The sequence below is a fragment of the Gymnodraco acuticeps genome, unplaced genomic scaffold (assembly GCF_902827175.1).
Source record: "Gymnodraco acuticeps unplaced genomic scaffold, fGymAcu1.1, whole genome shotgun sequence".
Lineage (NCBI taxonomy): Eukaryota > Metazoa > Chordata > Actinopteri > Perciformes > Bathydraconidae > Gymnodraco > Gymnodraco acuticeps.
Genome location: NW_022990908.1, coordinates 52,641 through 72,755, shown reverse-complemented (window position 1 = coordinate 72,755; position 20,115 = coordinate 52,641). Strand labels below are relative to the sequence as shown.

Here is a 20,115-nt window from a genome sequence, read left to right as displayed (position 1 = left end):
ACAGCAGCATTTGTTCTGCTGTGGCAGGGAGCTGCCAGTCACTGACCATGCAAACTGCTGAGCAACTGACCATCCGCACACTGTGGAACTGCAGCCATCCATTTGCTGGCAAGATCACACGTAGATCGACCAGCAGCTGTGATTGTTCATGCTGATTTAAAAAATATATATAAATAATTCAAAAGATAATTGTTTTAATCAAATCATTATTCCCTTTTACACTGTACTGTCTCATTCTATTCTGGCTTGTTCTTTGAATGTGGCTTTATTGTGTGCTTCATTGGCACCTTGTCTCCATGCTTTAAATGTTTTATGTAAAGCACTTTGAAATGCCTTGTTGCCGAAATGTGCTATATAAATAAAGTTGCCATGCCTTGCCTTCTTCGTCTTTTCCTGCTGACAAGTGAAGAATGGAGTCGGGGCGATAGGCAGTAACTTTAGTTATTTATGTCTTAAAAAAAGAGATTTACCATGGTCAAAAAACACGACAGGAGCCGATGAGGCTGAAAGGCCCATTGTGTCTCGAGCTGAAATGTACAGATTGCTGTCAATACCTGTTACACTGTTTTAGCAACATGTCTCCTCTTAAGGACACTGTGCTTTTGAATTTGTGGCTCCTATTCTGTGAACACATTTAGTAAAAATCCACTCAAAACCCACCAGCAGTTGTGTATTTTCTAGTTCATTTTAAACACTTATCATCCTTTTTATTTTATGTTTTGCATGTATGTAGAGCACTTTTGGCTGTTTAAGTGCTCTATAAATAAAGTCTCTTATGCTTGATCCGTATGTTTAGTGTGCTGTTGGTCACTTTTATGGTCAAATGATGTCAACACATTCAATACTGAAGCTAAAACTTGAAATAACTCTCCACAAGCCAGGGCCTCAAGGTTCAGTTAATAGCAAACACAGACCATGAGGTCCTGTGAAATAAAAAGGTTAAACTGAAAACAAAGTGTGTTCTTGCTCATAAGCCTCGAGCGCCATCACCCTGCAGGGTTCCTCATTAGTGACAATGGGATATCGTCACTGCCATTTCTCTGTACGGCTGACATGTGTCAGACAGACACAGGGAGCTTCTCAGGGAGAGAGATGACTAAAAACCACGTCTTCCATGTGGGCAGGCCTCCTGAGACACAGCTCAGACATTAAAGGTCCCATGTCATGCTTTTCTGGTTATTACCCGTCCCCTTGTGTGTTATGAAGGTTTTTCTGCATGTAAACGGTCTGCAAAGTCACAAACCCTCAAAGTACACCCTGTAGCGAGTACAACTCGAACACAGAAAAGACCTGTCTATGCTGCCCCATAACGCCTCGTTGGAGATTTGTCTTTTTCTTCCTGGGTACAGTGACGTGACCATACCCAAATGGACCAATCCGTGGAGCTCCTCACACACACACACTCTCTCAGCGGCGAAACTGTGGCACGCTTACACTTCTGTAGGTGCGCCGCGTTTGGGGGTGCGGGGGGGGTGCAGGTGCTAGTGGAGCCTCGCAGATGGTGCTGCAGCCCCCTTAGCACCCCCCCTCCTTCCTGCGTCCATTCGCGCTGTCTTGCAGACCCCACGCAGCAAGCAGGAAATGAACCCAGCTCACACTGTCCGCTCCTTGCAGCAGCGAGCCGTGCAACGTCCCGCCAACACGGCACCCAGACCCCACGCAGCATTCTCATCTGGGGGCAGGAGCTCCAACAAGCCGTTTAGGACAACGAGTGAATACACATACTATACAGAGATGCTGTATGAGAAACCAATGTGATTTTGGAACATTGAACTATGTAAATCTATTCTAGTATACCTCAACAATGGAATTATGATCAGTAGAAATGGCCATGGCATGGGACCTTTTACACAGTTTCAAGTTTAATGTATTCTACTGGAGCTTATTGGAGATACCATGTTTTTTCAGGCAGTTAAAAGAGCCATCAGCTTTTGGACATGTTTTGAAAGCATGGCCTATGCCAACTATCACAACTGAACTCACTTTAAATACTGCATTTTCTTTGTTCTAATCTGCATTTATGTATTTGAACATGTATGTTACATTTTCATCAACTACGCACTTAATTTGAGGCAGACAATGTTTGCTACCTAAGGAGAAAGAGCCTGATATCTCTGCACTGACAGAGGCTTTGAATGACTTCCATGTCCGTCCGAGTGTTGTGGTCTGGTGCCCTCTGCAGACAGAGATGAGGCACTTATTTTGAAGTTTGATTTGGTATTAAAATATCACATTTTGTTAATTGTTGGAAGTATTCAGACCTTTAGTTAAAGTACAAATTGAAAATGTTTCTTGAAGGACATTTCTCTAGTTATATAACAAGTACAATATCTCCGCCTGAAATATTTAGTTCAAATATAAAGTGGCTTGAGAAGAAAATACTCAGATAAAGTAAGAATACCCCACATGTGTTGTTAAGTACAGTATTTGGGTACATTTATGTTGTTATACTCTACCACTGTAGCCCACTATCTATGAGCAGAAGCATGCACACAGTACTGCTGTTGCCTGAGGGGGACTGGGGTGATTTAAGTCAATTTAAATGACATAAATAACAATAAAAGCCAGCAGTGGTTGACTGTGGTGTTCTGCTTGTTGTTTCTGGTCTTTTATCTATCGTCACGCTGGTTAGGCTGTCTAGAGCCTAAATCATTGTAAATTAATAGGCATGTCTTTTTAAGATATAACAGTATTAGAAGAACAATGACATTGTGATGAATTGCAAACCTCGTTTTTGATAACGATGGAGTTTAAACAGAGCCACATGTTTTCAAAGGACAGGAAAACAGAAAAGAAAATGTGATCATTACCCTTACATTTGAGATTTATGGTGTAAGAGCTTTTTGAAGTTACTGTACTGTAACCTTTTTTCAAAGTACTGCACTGTGATGTCAAAAATATGCATTCAAACATCACTGAGTTACTAGTTGTATTTCTATGCATGGAGCTGACAGGATGTCATTTATTGTTCTTACTGCTATTCAAAGGAATTTGCTCATTCATTGATGCAGTGCTGCTGCGTCTGTGCTACTCTGACTAATGTTGTTTCATGTTCTTGTGTTGTTGCACACTATTCTGCAAAACCAATTTACCATCACAAATAAAGTTTGAAGAAGATTAAAAACTAAGGACCTTAGCCCAAATATCTCTAGACTTAACAACACACAGGCGTTCACATATAGAATTTCTATATATAAATATAGAAGAGGACTTTTGGAGTGTGAAATATTTGATCTTTGGCTCTTGGGTAAATTAAATATATTTTTAGAATGTTTACTCATTTGTGACATTTTATCAACCAAACAATGAGTTGATTAATAGTTCTTAGCAGCTGTGAATCAGCAACATTGAAATATCCTTTTTTATTTGGTCCAAAATGAAGCAAGTGTAACATAAATGTAAACATCAGTCTCATCTTGAGCAGTGGTTGGTCTTAAAAACGAAAAAAATTATCCTTTTAAGAATAAACTCCATTTTGAGCATAGTCGAACAAATGAATAAGAAGAAAACCTGTCATTTATTGGTATATGTTTCAGAAAGTACAGACTTAAATTGGTTATTTTCTTAGTTGGCACAGTCACTGCTGAATCCAGGCTGTCGAATCCAACCTTGCTGGCATGAAAGATGCCATGCAGTTCATCTGAAGTGTCAAGCGAATCACTTTTCCACGGGTCCGCATGACAAGCCAATGGTCTGCCAGTTGTTCCTTTTCATGCAGTCTTCTATATAAACCTGAAGCAGAAACGTTCACACAGTCTGGGAGAACTCTGGCACGAGAAACAAACTTCAACATGGCTGTGAGGACTTTGGTTGTGGCCTGCACTCTCTTTTTGGGAATGTGCGTCGTCATAAATGGCGCACCAACTGAAATGACACACGCCTTTTGCAGAATTGTCTGGTAAGACTTCATCTATTTGTGATCAAGTGTTAGTAAGATGTGTTTCCTTATTTGATGGTTTATGCAGACTGTGTGTTCATGCAGGGGATCTACATTAAGCTATAATGCAAAATGTGACAATAAAACCCCAAAAGGTGTACAGTATATAGGCAAATAAATATACAGATAGTCAGTTAAGAAGTTGACATATTTGACACTCCTTTGTTCCCAGGTTGCTTGCAGTGCCATGTGATCAAGTTAACATGGCCCTCGTGACTCAGATTAAAGCCATGGGCTCTTACAAGGTGAGAAACTTGAAGATACATGTAGTTTCACAGGTTTATTTTGAAGGCTGGCACATGAATGAACTATGTCATAATTATTAAAGAACTGCAATAACTTATTTTTGTGTTTCTAATCCAGCTGAGCTCAGTGACTCCAGAACTAATTCAGGCCAACCACACCTCTGCAGTCGGCCAGGTCGAGAGTGTTAACTTCAACATGATCCCCACAGCGATGAGCATGGGCTGCCACGTCGAGGTGAGACAGATACTTTTTAACTAAATACTAAATCTTAATTAGTAGCTTTTTTAAATAAACCTCCTAACAAATTTAACAATCATGTTTATTATTTGTTTGCTGGTCAGGGTTCATCCATATCCGCGTTCTGGTTCAGCCTGTTTGATAACGGCACCAACTACTGTAACCTCCACAATGTTATTCAAGGTAGGTGGTTTTCACACACAAGTGATATTATAACTGAGAAATAAATTGATATCAATTTTAGTCTAAATGTGACCAATACTCTTGCATAATTGGGTCAGCACAGTCCTGAAATGTCCCTATCTGTGGTTTTTAACGGTTATAGTTCAAGATATTTTCTTGCTGTTACAGGAAGTGGACTCACCAAAGCTCCAGGCTTCATGGAGTTCACTAACGAATGGCTCTGCCTTGGAGTTGAACTTTCTCCCTGCAAATTATAGCAGAATCTGAAATGTGCATTTTGTGTCATGGTTGAAGTTTCCGTCCCGTTATACAGGATTTACATGGATTTGCTAAATAAAAGCTACATTTTGAAAGACAAAACGTTGTTTTTCTTTCTATATAGCACAGGAACTTTTCATTGTGTTCTGAATAAATTCCATTATTGTACTTCTGTTTTGAAAACGATTGTTTGTGTAGCACATTGGATGTAATAATATAAAAACATGGAGCAGACCTCATAGGGAGATCATATTCTAATTAATAGATATCAACAATATTTGTTTACTTAATGACAACATTAGGATTAAAATTACACTCACTCATCTGTCTGCAAACAAGTGAACGGACATAATCAATAAAAACAGGTCTTAATGAGGAAACTAATTTGTTGTTAACTGGTTCCAGTATTTGCTGATTTTATTTTCTTCTTTTATTTTTATTAAAGCAACTTATTTCCTACATGAGCTACAGAATATTTATCATGAAATAAATATTTGTATTGTGTGATATACTGGTGTATTAAGCCTCATAGACACTCTATAAGGAAGAAAAACATTCCTCATTTCAGTCACGCCCTGAAAAAGCCCACGTTTGGGTTGAAATAAACATTTCCAAAACGTTTAACTTTGATACCCTAAACTACACTGAACAAAAATATAAACGCAACACTTTTGTTTTTGCTCCCATTTTTCATGAGATGAACTCAAAGATCTAAAACATTTTCTATATACACAAAATAACCATTTATCTCAAATATTGTTCACAAACTGAAAAAATCTGTGATAGTGAGCACTTCTCCTTTGCCGAGATAATCCATCCCACCTCACAGGTGTGGCATATCAAGATGCTGATTAGACAGCATGATTATTGCACAGGTGTGCCTTAGAATGGCCACAATAAAAGGCCACTCTGAAACGTGCATTTTTGCTTTATTGGGGGGGTCTGGGGGGGTCCGAAAACCAGGCAGTATCTGGTGTGAGGGGTAGGGGTAGGGTTAGGGTTAGGGTAATGTTGTGAATCGAGTGGCCCATTGGTGGTGGTGGGGTTATGGTATGGGCAGGCGTATGTAATGGACGACGAACACAGGCCACTCGATTCACAACATTACCCTAACCCTAACCCTACCCCTACCCCTCACACCAGATACTGCCTGGTTTTCGGACCCCCCCAGACCCCCCCAATAAAGCAAAAATGCACGTGTCAGAGTGGCCTTTTATTGTGGCCAGCCTAAGGCACACCTGTGCAATAATCATGCTGTCTAATCAGCATCTTGATATGCCACACCTGTGAGGTGGGATGGATTATCTCGGCAAAGGAGAAGTGCTCACTATCACAGATTTTTGAACAATATTTGAGAGAAATGGTTATTTTGTGTATATAGAAAATGTTTTAGATCTTTGAGTTCATCTCATAAAAAATGGGAGCAAAAACAAAAGTGTTGCGTTTATATTTTTGTTCAGTGTATAAAAGACATTTTCACCTTTGCTCAGTGTGGATGTGCCTGAAGTTTGGCTTTCTATTTTCTGAAGCAGTTAATATTGTGCACCTTTGACGTGCTCGTCGAGGAAATTAGTCATAGGATGCTATTATTTAATAAGTCAAAGAAAGTTGATATTGAAACTACAAGCCTTACAGACAGGAAACTTTACTTTGAGCCGAAAGTTTGTGGTAGAAAATGTGATGAGAACTCTTATTGGGCATACCATTTCCTAGTGCTTTTCATTTGGCAAGTAAAACTAGATTTAAGTCACATGCAAGCAACCAACTCCTTTTTTATGCCAGGTGAGTAAGGGTAAAGTTTAGGCTATGGTAGAAAAATAAAATTTGATTGACACATTGATTTCATAGAAGGATAGAAAAAAAATCAAGATAAATGTTACATACATTTATAAACCTCCCTTTGTCTTCTTCTGCTGATGTGATTGTAATGGTTGAGTCTGTCCTGTTTCCTTCCTCCTATGGAGACACAGTCAAACAGGGTTAGACAAATGAACGCTATGCGAATAACTGTGAAGTGTAACAATTGCATAACACCCTGCTGTTGTCACGCTGTCCACAAGACCTTTAAAAACTATAAAACAATTATTTGTGCCTCATTTTATTTGTTGTCCTGAATGACTTCCTGCCCTCATTTAGCTCGCTGCCTCCAAGTGAAGTTGGTCACCGGTTTATTACAAATGATATCTTATTTGATTATCTTGAAGACAGAATGTATAATGACAATACATTCAATCTTTTGTGCACGTTGCCCGTCTTTTAATGCTATTTAATGTTAAGAGAGAGACAAACCATGTTATGTCTACTTGTTTATTGATTTAGAAAAACGTATATTTACTGTGTTCCTCGTGTTATTTGATCAGTGAGAGGAACTTTACCTGTGACTCTGCTGGTAGTGGTAGCTTTGTGTGAAGGTGGGTGTGGACTAATGTGCTAGTTAACAACATTGGACATGCTTATTAGCAATTAGTCATGTGTTTGTTTGTGGGCTTTCAGGCCCAGGTCTCTACTTTAACTATAGTTTTATTTCTGGGTAAGTTTAACATATCAATAGATTTTTATTTCCAGCTGACCAGGCTTCATGCTTGTTGTGATTTTCTGGTCTGATTCAAGCGGAATATTTTGTGTCAGTGAATGTCACAAGTCACATGTTTTCTTTAGTCTGCATTACAGTATATTTATTTTATGTAAGCCATCCCCAGGTGTCTTCTTCTGACTGTCAAGCCTCCTGATCCTGTGATCTCCCTTTACGATAAAGAAACTAAGAATAGTCATAAGACTTGTGAATGACCATCATGCAGAATATAATGATTTCACAGAATATAAAAGCTGGTTAAAATGTGTGTGAATTCATAATCTGATGATGCAGATGACAGAAAGATATTTATCCACTGAACATGCAGAACACAGAACACATCATACTTACAGACCTGCACAAATGCATTTATAAATATCTCACTTACTGTCTTTATTTGTTTCATTTTGTCATGAATTGTATGTTACATAACAATGAACAAACACATGACACCGATGTGCAGAGCAGAGGGCGTTATTATGACCCCCTGGATAGAAATACAAAGGTATATAATAAGTATGTAATAATGCTACACAACCAAGCTACAAATATACAACTGGCAGCTTGTTTAAGTGATGCAGGCGGCAAATCCATAGCCAAGGCAAGCCCATTCACTGGTCATCTCCGTGAAGCCCGGCAAGAAAGAGGAACACATGTTTAGAATTAGCAAGGGCATTTCGATGAGAATAAACCCAACAGTTATTTTTCGATAAAAATATGTTTTACCATAAATTCTTAATACAATTGGTACTGTTGGACTCAGTACTTGTTAGACTACTACCACAAATACAATTACTATATTAATATAATTTTTTTGAGTAATACTCGTTTAAAATCCTGTCCTGAGTACACTAAATAATGTATTCTGCAATCATTGATGAGAGAAAACTATTTCTTGCAATAAATTCTTAATAAAATTGGTACTGTTGGACTCAGTACTACTTTGACTACTACCACAAGTACAATCAAGTACTCTTACTGTGTACTTTTTGAGTAATCCCCTGTCAAACTCCACCCCTGAGTACAATAATGCATGTTTTCTGCTATCTTTGATGATGTTACGGTGTGCAGGAAGCAGGACCCAAATGCAGATTAGAGTAAAAATAATTCCTTTAATTCAAGGCTAGATATACACAAAGACAGAACGGAACACTCACCGATGAACTGGTCATTACACAAGACAACCCGACAAAGAGAGACAGAAAACCCAGAACTTAAATACACCCAGGACTAATCAAACAAACACGAGACAGGTGAGGAGGGAGGAGAAAACACAGAGGCACCAGGTGAACACAATCGGGTAATCAGGGAGGGAAACAGACAACAGGCAGGAAACGGGGGTGAACACTTTACAAAATAACACAGGAAACCAAAGATAGAAAAAAACAAGACAAAACAACAACACAGACAGATCCTAACAGTACCCCCCCCTCAAGGGACGGATCCCAGACGTCCCAAAACAAACAAAAATCCAAAACCTCAAGCAGGGTGGATGGAGGGGGTCCGGAGGAGGGACGCATCACTAAGCCACCAGGGTGGGTGGAGGGGGTCAGGAGGACGGGACTGAACTGACCGCCCAGGGGCACGGCAGAGGACCAGGAAGGGGTCTCGGGCGGACGGCCCGGGGGCAAGGCAGAGGACCAGGAAGGGGTCTCGGGCGGACGGCCCGGGGGCAAGGCAGAGTCCAAAAAGGGGGACTCGGGCGGACGGCCCGGGGGCAAGACAGAGTCCAAGGTGGGGACCATGGAGGGGCGAAGGCAGCGGCAGGAAGCGTCAGGGGGCCGGGCCCGAGGGCGAAGGCAGGAAGAGTCAGGGGGCCGGGCCCGAGGGCGAAGGCAGGAAGAGTCAGGGGGCCGGGCCCGAGGGCGAAGGCAGGAAGAGTCATGGGGCCGGGCTCGAGGGCGAAGACCGGACAGCTCCGGAGGCCGGGCAGGAGCCGGTGTCGACCGGACAGGATCCGGAGCCGGTGGGACAGGTGTCGGCAAGATTCCCCACGGAAGAGGACCAGGAGTTGGCAGGACCCTCGGCAGGAGGGCAGTCGGCGGGACCTCCAACGGGACAGGACAAGGAGCTGGCAGGACCCCCGGCAGGAGAGTAGACGGCGGGACCTCCAAGGGGACAGGACAAAGGGTTGGCAGGACCCCCGGAAGGAGAGTAGTCGGCGGGGCCTCCAACGGCACAGGACAAAGGGTTGGCAGGACCCCCGGCAGGAGAGTAGTCGTCGGGACCTCCAACGAGACAGGACAAAGGGTTGGCAGGACCCCTGGCAGGAGATTAGTCGGCGGGGCCTCCAACGGGACAGGACATAGGATTGGCAGGACCCCCGGCAGGAGAGTAGACGGCGGGACCTCCAACGAGACAGGACAAAGGGTTGGCAGAACCCCCGGCAGGAGAGTAGTCGGCGGGGCCTCCAACGGGACAGGACACAGGGTTGGCAGGACCCCCGGCAGGAGAGTAGTCGGCGGGGCCTCCAACGGCACAGGACATAGGATTGGCAGGACCCCCGGCAGGAGTGTAGTCGGCGGGGCCTCCAACGGCACAGGACAAAGGGTTGGCAGGACCCCCGGCAGGAGAGTAGTCGGCGGGGCCTCCAACGGCACAGGACAAAGGGTTGGCAGGACCCCCGGCAGGAGAGTAGACGGCGGGACCTCCAACGAGACAGGACAAAGGGTTGGCAGGACCCCCGGCAGGAGAGTAGTCGGCGGGGCCTCCAACGGGACAGGACAGGACACAGGGTTGGCAGGACCCCCGGCAGGAGAGTAGTCGGCGGGGCCTCCAACGGCACAGGACAAAGGGTTGGCAGGACCCCCGGCAGGAGAGTAGTCGGCGGGGCCTCCAACGGCACAGGACAAAGGGTTGGCAGGACCCCCGGCAGGAGAGTAGTCGTCGGGACCTCCAACGAGACAGGACATGGGGTTGGCAGTAGTGTTAATTTCGTTGACTAAAACTATGACGAAATATGTTCGTCAACGACCTTTTTTTCCATGACGAAAACGAGACGATGACGAGACAGCACCGACGGCAGTAAACAATAACTGCAACGAAATCCTCATGCAATATCGTTGACGAAAAGTGACGAGACGAAAATGTAGTTTACTAAATAAAAACTATGCCAAAATCTCTCTTTACTTTCGTTGACGAAAAATGAGGAGACTAAATATTATCAAAGATAACGTTACATCTCTGATAGTCAGTTTTTCTCCAAGCAGTTCCATTTCCGGCGCTGCGGCAGGGCAGCAGCTGTGTGTCTGTGCTGCGCGCGGTGGTAGATTTGAATTACACCGGGCAGCGGCACACTGTGAACTGTCAGGAAGACTCGGGTCTAACTCATGGTCTAACTAACCTTATTTAACAGAAAATAAAATGGCAACAACAGGGCTTGGGAGCAGTGGTCGCACTCGCGTTAACCGAATACCCCCCGTCAGCGCGAGTGATTGATAAATTGTGCACTCGACGGATAATAATGGATTATGACGGAAATGTTACAATCCTGTCCGTCAAAATGACTGACAACGAAAAAGTCTAAAGCCACCACTGCTTGGGAGAAAGAAACAATGTGATATTTAGGCCCATTTTCGGTACAATGAGGCGGAGAAAAAAAGCGAATGCATTGTTTTATCAGAAGGGAAGCAATGTGGCCATAACACAAAAACACCACAAACCTGAGCAGATACTCTCTGCAAAGCTTCTTAATCATTCAACCTGTGTTTTTCATCAAATAAGGACAAGATATAATCTTATTGTGAAATACGTTTGACTAAAATGACAAAATATTGGTTTTGGCTAGACTAGTTTGACTGAAATGTTCTATATAATCTGATGACTAAAAAAGACTCAACAGTTTTCATTGACAAAAAGTAGACTAAAAGAATTAGTTTGCTTTGACTAAAATAAGACTAAAATGCTCAGACTTTTAGTCGACTAAAACTTGACTAAATAAAAACAGGATGAAGGTGACTAAATATGACTAAAACTAAAAAGGAAATGTAACACAGGACTAAGACTAAAACTAAATTAAAGAATAGCTGACGAAATTAACACTAGTTGGCAGGACCCCCGATAGAAGAGTAGTCGGCCGGGCCTCCAACGGCACAGGAAATAGGATTGGCAGGACCCCCGGCAGGAGAGTAGACGGCAGGACCTCCAACGAGACAGGACACAGGGTTGGCAGGACCCCCGGCAGGAGAGTAGTCGGCGGGGCCTCTAACGGCACAGGACATAGGATTGGCAGGACCCCCGGCAGGAGAGTAGTCGGCGGGGCCTCTAACGGCACAGGACATAGGATTGGCAGGACCCCCGGCAGGAGAGTAGTCGGCGGGGCCTCCAACGGCACAGGACAAAGGGTTGGCAGGACCCCCGGTAGGAGAGTAGTCGGCGGGGCCTCCAACGGGACAGGACACAGGGGTGGCGGGACCCCCGGCAGGAGAGTAGTCGGCGGGGCCTCCAACGGCACAGGACACAAGGTTGTCAGGACCCCCGGCAGGAGAGTAGACGGCGGGACCTCCAACGGGACAGGACATAGGGTTGGCAGGACCCCCGGCAGGAGAGTAGTCGGCGGGGCCTCCAACGGGACAGGACACAGGGTTGGCAGGACCCCCGGCAGGAGAGTAGTCGGCGGGGCCTCCAACGGCATAGGACATAGGATTGGCAGGACCCCCGGCAGGAGAGTAGTCGGCGGGACCTCCAACGAGACAGGACAAGGAGCTGGCAGGACCCCCGGCAGGAGAGTAGACGGCGGGACCTCCAACGGGACAGACATACGATTGGTAGGACCCCCAGCGGAACCTCCAACGGACCAGGACATTGGGTAGGGACTTGAGACGTGACTTGAGAGGGGACTCGAGAGGAGACTCGAGAGGGGAACCAAGGGGGAACTCGAGAGGAGACTCGAGAGGGGAACTAGAGAGGGGACTCCAGAGGGGACTAGAGGAGAGACTAGAGAAGGGAACTCGAGAGGGGACTCGAGAGGGGACTAGAGGAGGGACTAGAGGAGGGAACTGGAGAGGGGACTGGAGAGGGGACTGGAGAGGGGACTCGAGAAGCGACTAGAGGAGGGACTAGAGATGGGAGTAGGGAATTGACTAGAGGAGGGACTTGAGTAGGTAGGCTACTAGAGATGGGACTAGAGGAGGTACTAGAGGAGGGACTCGGGAAGGGACCAGAGAGGGGACTAGAGAAATGACTAGAGGAGGGACTTGAGAAGGGACTAGAGATGGAACTCGAGAGGGGACTCGAGAGGTGACTTGAGAGGTGACTTGAGAAGGAACTCGAGAAGAGACTCGAGAGGTGACTGGAGAGAGGGCTTGAGAGGTGACTTGAGAGGTATCTCGAAAGGGGACTCGAGATGGGACTCGAGAGGGAACTGGAGAGGGGACTCGAGAGGGACTAAAGGGGGGACTGGAGAAGGGACTAGGGAAGTGACTAGAGGAGGTACTTGAGAAAGGACTTGAGAAAGGAATTGAGTAGGGACTAGAGAAGGGACTAGGAAAGTGACCTAAGGAGGGACTAGGGAAGGGACTAGAGAAGAGACTAGAGAAGGGACTAGAGAAGGGGCTCGGGAAGGGACCAGAGGAGGGACTAGAGAAGGGACTAGGGAAGTGACTAGAGGAGGGACTTGAGAAAGGACTTGAGAAAGGACTTGAGAAAGGACTTGAGAAAGGACTTGAGAAAGGACTTGAGAAAGGACTTGAGAAAGGACTTGAGTAGGGACTAGAGATGGGACTAGAGTTGGTACTTGAGAAGTGACTAGAGAAGTGACTAGAGGTGGGACTGGAGAAGGGACTAGAGAAGGGACTAGGAAAGTGACCTGAGGAGGGACTATGGCAGCTGGGGCCGGGACTGGGTCTGGAACCATGGCTGCTGGGGCCGGGACTGGGGCCGGGACCATGGCTGCTGGGGCCAGAACTGGGGCTGAAACCATGGCTGCTGGGGCCTGTACTAGGTCTGGAACCATGGCTGCTGGGGCCTGTACTGGGGCTGTAACCATGGCTGCTGGGGGCTGAACTGGTTCTGGAACCCTGGCCCTTTGGGCTCGTGCTGCCAACCTGGCCTTGCGACTCCTTCCTTTAGGAGCCGTTTGGAGACTCCGTGGACCTCCAAAGGCCAGACGAGTACCAGCGAATGGCTCCTGAACTGTAGCAAACACTGGGTGAGAAGCAGGGGCTGACGCCAGACGGACCACACTGATGCGTGTGGTATCAAAACGGGAGTTGGGAGGCCTGGGGCTGTCAGGCAGGGGATAACACACCGTGAGAAAATCCAAAATCCTGCCCGATAAGAATTTAACCAAGCCTGGCTTCTCCATAGTAATCCGGCGTGCCTCTGCCAGAACAGCCTCTCGCTGCTGAACCCTGGACGCTCCCAACCATCGATACGAGCAGTCATCCAAAGCAAAGGAAAACTCCAATAGCTCCTGCTCAAAAGGATCTGCTGGGCCCATATTTTGGTCGGGTTGTAATGTTACGTGTGCAGGAAGCAGGACCCAAATGCAGATTAGAGTAAAAATAATTCCTTTATTTCAAGGCTAGATATACACAAAGACAGAACGGAACACTCACCGATGAACTGGTCATTACACAAGACAACCCGACAAAGAGAGACAGAAAACCCAGAACTTAAATACACCCAGGACTAATCAAACAAACACGAGACAGGTGAGGAGGGAGGAGAAAACACAGAGGCACCAGGTGAACACAATCGGGTAATCAGGGAGGGAAACAGACAAAAAGCAACAGGCAGGAAACGGGGGTGAACACTTTACAAAATAACACAGGAAACCAAAGATAGAAAAAAACAAGACAAAACAACAACACAGACAGATCCTAACAGATGAGAGATACAATGATTTTTTTGCAATAAGTTCTTAGTGAAATTGATACTGTTGGACTCAGTACTACTTTGACTACTACCACAAGTACAATCAAGTACTTTTACTGTGTACTTTTTGAGTAATCCTTTGTCAAACTCCCCTCCTGTCCAATTAGTACTGAGTCCAACAGTATAAGGCTATGAGCCCCCATAAGTTGGAACCTAAAAAATTAAACACAGCAGAAGACCATCTAACGTCATTGATACTTACAGTGACACAGCAGCCACCGGTCAGCATGTGGGGCTCAATGTGAAGCCGATGTTCTCTCCCTCTGGGTTCTTTAGGGAAGTGTGGTTGGCTTTGATAGTCAGAGGGGTGGCTAACCCAAGCTAAAAAAGAAAAGTATTCATTAATTAAATTATGATACTAGATCTGATGTATGTACTTTTTTTAATTGTCTTAAACATCATTCAAAGAGCGGTTCTTACCATATACTCAGAAGGCTTGCATCTGTGCAACTACTTTGGTGCTGACTGCTGATTTCTGCACAAGGTATCGAAAAGAGCCTAGAAAGTAAGAAGCAACAGTTTTAACACATTCATGCTTGAAACCAAAAAGCTACAAGAACCAGATCAGCGATCCCAGCTCACCACATTGTTCTGCAGAAGGCATGATAAGGAGCAGGAGTAGGAACAGGGACAGGGACGGCAGCCAGAGGGACAAAGAGTCCTGCAAAGAGAGCAGAGGCCAGCAGCAGAGTCTTCATGTTGATACGGAGCAGGTTTCTTCCTGGAGAGTAGTGGTGTTTCTGAGAGAGCTGGATGCTGACTGGTCCCCTTGCCAGCTAATTTATACTAAAAATCAGGCTTGTTATGAGTATACACCATGAAATTGATTTTGATAATGGCATACCTTGTGGGTCTTGTGCTCTTTGTCCCAAATTACTAGATACAATGCCTCTTACTTTGACACGTAACAAACCTATGCACATTGTATTACAAAATATATAACATTTAACACATTCAATACATTTCAAATCAGTTAACATTAAGACATAAAGTCATCATTTGTCTTTTTAACATTAAGGGGTCAGTTCACTATTCTGGACATAATGTGGTTATTTTTAAACCTAAATATCAACTGTGTTCATTGTAACTTATTTTCAAATAATGGCAGCGTTTACAGTGTGATTGGTATTGCACACGATAAAGGTGACAGTTTCTGAACAGAGGCGCTGCTTTTGAGTGTTTTTAAATGCAATCTTTCAAAGTTAAGAGAGCTTCAACATATTAGTCGTCTCTATTGTACTGGAACAACCTATGAGAATACAAAACATTATTTCAAAAATAAAATTACATATTACACGACTTCATACAGGAAGTTGCATGAGAACATGTGTATTTTTGTATTTAGTTAAATCTAGCTCTAAATCCGATTGTGGATCTACTGGGAGTTTTACCTGAGGGTCTAAAAGGGAGGTCTCAGTCATATCTATTAAGAATTGTATTGACAGCTGCCCTGAAGTGCATCACCATTAAATGGTTGAAAACAGAAACGCCCACCTATAACTGCTGGATCCAGGGGTGTGGGACATCCACCACATGGAGCAAATAACATTATGAAAAAAATAACATGCAAAAAAGTGTGCCCTTCCGGGGTCAGATACACCCAATCAGGTGACAAAACAAACCTTAAATACTTTTCAAGTAGAGTTTATGCCTCTATTATCAATGTATTGTCCAATCAGAGTCCAGGTGTGTCCAATAAACACAGAACAGCACACAAACAACTTTCAGATGCAGAAACATTTTGGGAATGTTACAATATCATCCAGCCTCTTTTAACCGTAGCAATAAATATCATTTGCAATTATTATTATAAACATTTATTGTCTTCAATATTTGTTTTTATAACTGAACTACTAATGCGGTTTAGTTTTATATGAACCTTTAGGGAAATGTGTTGAGATTTAATTAACTGATCCGTCTGCAATGGAAAAATGCACAGTTAATGTAATTGTGTAATTGCAGGTTATTCTTTCGTAGACATTCTCATTTCATACATATACTTAAATGCTGACAACTGAATTGTTGACAGCTGTTCATTTCCCACCTGTATATGTATAGAACATACTGTACATTGCAGATAAGCCTGTGAGTTTAGCTGATTCTGTGACTTGCTGTACTCAGATACTCCATATTTGGGCTGACAGACACAGCCGAACGTATATAAAAAGCTGGCGAGAGACCTCCTCTGCACTAATCCACACCAAGGATCCAAGGTGAGTTCATTGTGCACTTTGTTTCAGTGTGTATATTCCTCTGTGTGTGTCTGTGCGCTGAGTGAAGCTGTGTGTGTCCTGCAGGATGTCTGTCTTCAGGTTCTCCGCTCTCGCTCTGCTGCTGCTGTCTGCCTGCTGCTGGGCCGACACTGAGGTAGGAGCAATGGCAGGGTGGTATCTGCTCATATTTCATGTTAAAATGCATGTTTGATGAAAGGATTCTTGTATATTATATGAAGCCACTCATCTTCCCATCTGCTGGGAGATGCGTTTTATAATTTTTTTTAAATCTGCTGAGCTGACCATTATGTATGATCTATGCACTACTTTTTAGTTTTTTAAGAGAAGTTTGTCACAGATGATGATACCTGATCTGCACGAAAATAATTTTGTCAAACAAAAAAAAACCTATTAATGTGAATTTTGGATTCCACAACTAGTCTGAAAAAAGCTAAATAGCCCATACAGCGTATAACAAATTATGTTTTTGCCTGTAGTGGCGTGCCTTAAGACACAGTGGTTATTTTATAAAAATATTGTTCTGTTAAGTTTTAGCTGTAATTTAAACTGTGTTTGTCTTCTCTCCTCTAATCCCACGCTGAACCTGCAGGCAGGTATGTATCTGTTCTAATGATCAGACCTCAAGTCTTTACATGCACAGTTTGTGCTGCTGTGTTTTTACACAAAATAAAATGGTGTTGTTGATGTCTCTCTGCAGAGAAGGAATCAGAGGAGCTTTCTGTGTCTGAAATTCTGGAGAGAGCCAACAAAGATCTGGGTGAGTGTGAGCTGCTGCACCTCCATGCTCCTCGTCTTCTATCAGTATATCCTCAGAAGGAGTTTGAGATGCTGTGTGATGTGTTTCAGTTCGCTCCGACAATGGGCCCATCCTGACTGAGTTGGACATCGCCATCGACAACGAGGCAGAGAGAAACGCCGACCCCTGCACCAGCCGTGGCTGCAAGTGGTTAAAGAACAGGGATGGAAAGGTCTACATTCCTTATTACATCACCAACAACTTCTGTAAGTCTCACACAGCCAGGCTAAAATGTCTGTCTGTATCCTGTAGGCTTCCACTTTTAATGCAGCTTCCTGTAGCAGCATCTCTTATAAAAAGGCTTGAGAGTGAGACTGAGGGGAGAAGGGTTCATATACAACACTGTAATCGGTCCACTAAGCCAGGAACCATGGAGTCATGACATGACAGACTACAAATAAAAACTGATTAGAAAGGTCAAACATAATAAGGATTCAGAAACAAAAATGATATCACCAAGGTGGGAAGACCCTTTGAATTAGGAGTATCATTACAGTTATTGAATTTATTTATTTATTTTCCTACGCCAACAAATGCCTTAAACAGGCAAACAGAAACTCCTCTCATTTAAACTGGAATCACTATCAGGGATAAATGACTCTAAATAACTAGACATAACTCAATTAAAGGGCACATAAAATGCTGATTTTTAGATGCATTCCTAAATTTGGGGTTTCTACTAGAACATGATTACATGTTTTATTGTTCAAAAAACATATAATCTGTCTCTCTTAATGTCTGACTGTAAATACCTTCGTTCACTCTCCATCTGAAATGACTCGTTTTAGCGCCTGTCTCTTTAAGTTTGTATAAACACAAACCTGCTCTGATTGGCTTAAAATTATGGATAAATTGGATGGAGATATTCAATACTGAACCTGCATGTAATGTAGAAGGGAGGCAAATCTGAATGGTTTTGTCGAATCCCATGTTTCCTGTCTCATTTGACCATTTATGGGTTTGTAGGCACTAAATAATGCAAACCTTCAGGAATTGTTGTTACACTCCATTTGAAAGAATATCTGCTGTAGTGAGCATACCTGTGATGTAATTTCAAGAAAATAAAAGCTCTTAAATAAGCTAAATATTGTGTGCTATGCTCCTCCCAGCCTCCCGCGAGAGGGCCATCATCACCCGTGGACTGGAGTCCTTCTCCTCCTTCTCCTGCATCCGCTTCAGACCCAGCAGGAGCAACGACCGTGACTGGCTGCAGATCGAGTCCCAGAATGGGTGAGAAATTGATGTTGTCAAAGTGTTGGAGACCAAAGCTTTCCTCACACCTCAGTGTCCTTTAACTCACCTCTCACTCTGTCCAGCTGCTGGTCCTTTGTAGGCCGTCGTGGGGGAAAGCAGGTGGTGTCTCTGGCCCGCAGCGGATGTCTTTACCATCACACCATCCAGCACGAGCTGCTCCACGCTCTGGGCTTCAACCACGAGCAGACCCGCTCTGACAGAGACAACCACATCAGAGTCCTGCTGCAGAACGTCGTGTCTGGTAATGGAGCTGTTTGTTATTCACAATGATTAAAAGAGGAGAGAGGAGAGCCGGTAAACGGAAGACAAGTATTCAGATGCAGGCATGCAAACATGCAGGTGTAATGATTGATATATACAGATACTTTGTGTACTATGACGTGAAAAATACAACCTGACAAACATGCAAACACATTGATATTAGACAATTCTGCTAATCTGCCGTGCTTATTGTCCTTAACAACATTCTGCCGCTCTTTAAAGCTAGGGAAGGTCATTTCTTGCTTCCCTAGTGAATAGTGGAGGACTACAAGGGCAACAATATCACAAGATCTACAACAACTGAAATAATAATTGACAACTATTTTCACAACAGGTTAATTATTAAAATATTTCTTATGAAATATGGCAAAAACTGCGATTTTAAGCCTCTCAAATATTGGGATTTGCTGGTTTGCTCTCTTACTGTATACATCATATTAAATAGGGTATGTTAGAGCTTAGTATGTCCTAAAATACATTAAAAAGGTTATTGGGATATTTCTTCAGCAGCTGGATTCTATCCTGTGTAAAAGTGAATTCAAACCAAAGTAATTACACATTTCTTTAATGTATCTTTTCTAGGTATGGAGCACAACTTCAACAAGATTTCCACCCTGAACCAGGGCACTCCCTACGACTACAACTCTGTCATGCAGTACTTCAGGTGAGAACAACATGAAGTCACTGTGTGTTTGATTATGTGTGTGTGTGTGGCTCACTGTAACTGCTTTCTGTCCTCTTGTAGGACTGCCTTCTCCAAGAATGGCCAGCCCACCATGGTCCCCATCCCTAACGCCAACGTGTCCTTTGGCAACGCTAAGGAGATGAGCCGCAATGATAAGGCCAGACTCAACACTCTCTACCAGTGCTGTGAGTGTCCACATGACCACATTATCACTTGTGTCTGTACTACACACTCATTTTGACCTAACCCTCCTCTCACTGTTACAGAGGAAGCTGTCCATGTGTGCTGACTCAGGATTAGAGGAATACTGTCTCCTGAAGCTCTATCAACAACAGAAGCTGCAGAGTCAATCATCACAATAAAGTTACTTTAACGTACCACGTTTTCTTTTCATTTTTTATTCATTGGTTTTAGTTTTTTTCTGAATGGCTAAGCCTATTCATTTGTATATAATACATATTTGGTGTTATTATTACACATTTTCTGAAATTCAATGTCTACATTTGCAAATTCAGCATTAGCTAAAGATCACTTTTTGTAAATGTGGGATAATTCTACAGATTCTACTAAATTATT

General features: G+C 43.6%; 1 protein-coding gene across 1 annotated transcript; it reads left to right on the top strand.

The window, feature by feature from the left end:
- The first annotated feature begins 16,438 nt into the window (after nucleotides 1-16,438).
- On the top strand, nucleotides 16,439-19,901 carry LOC117557895 (low choriolytic enzyme-like). Its single transcript, XM_034233895.1, has 9 exons — nucleotides 16,439-16,522; nucleotides 16,607-16,676; nucleotides 17,237-17,300; nucleotides 17,390-17,545; nucleotides 18,449-18,569; nucleotides 18,656-18,834; nucleotides 19,437-19,518; nucleotides 19,600-19,756; nucleotides 19,806-19,901. Exons 2-9 carry the CDS (start codon nucleotides 16,608-16,610, stop codon nucleotides 19,899-19,901), a joined length of 924 nt encoding a protein of 307 aa, XP_034089786.1. The 5' UTR covers nucleotides 16,439-16,522; nucleotide 16,607.
- The last annotated feature ends 214 nt before the right edge of the window (nucleotides 19,902-20,115 follow it).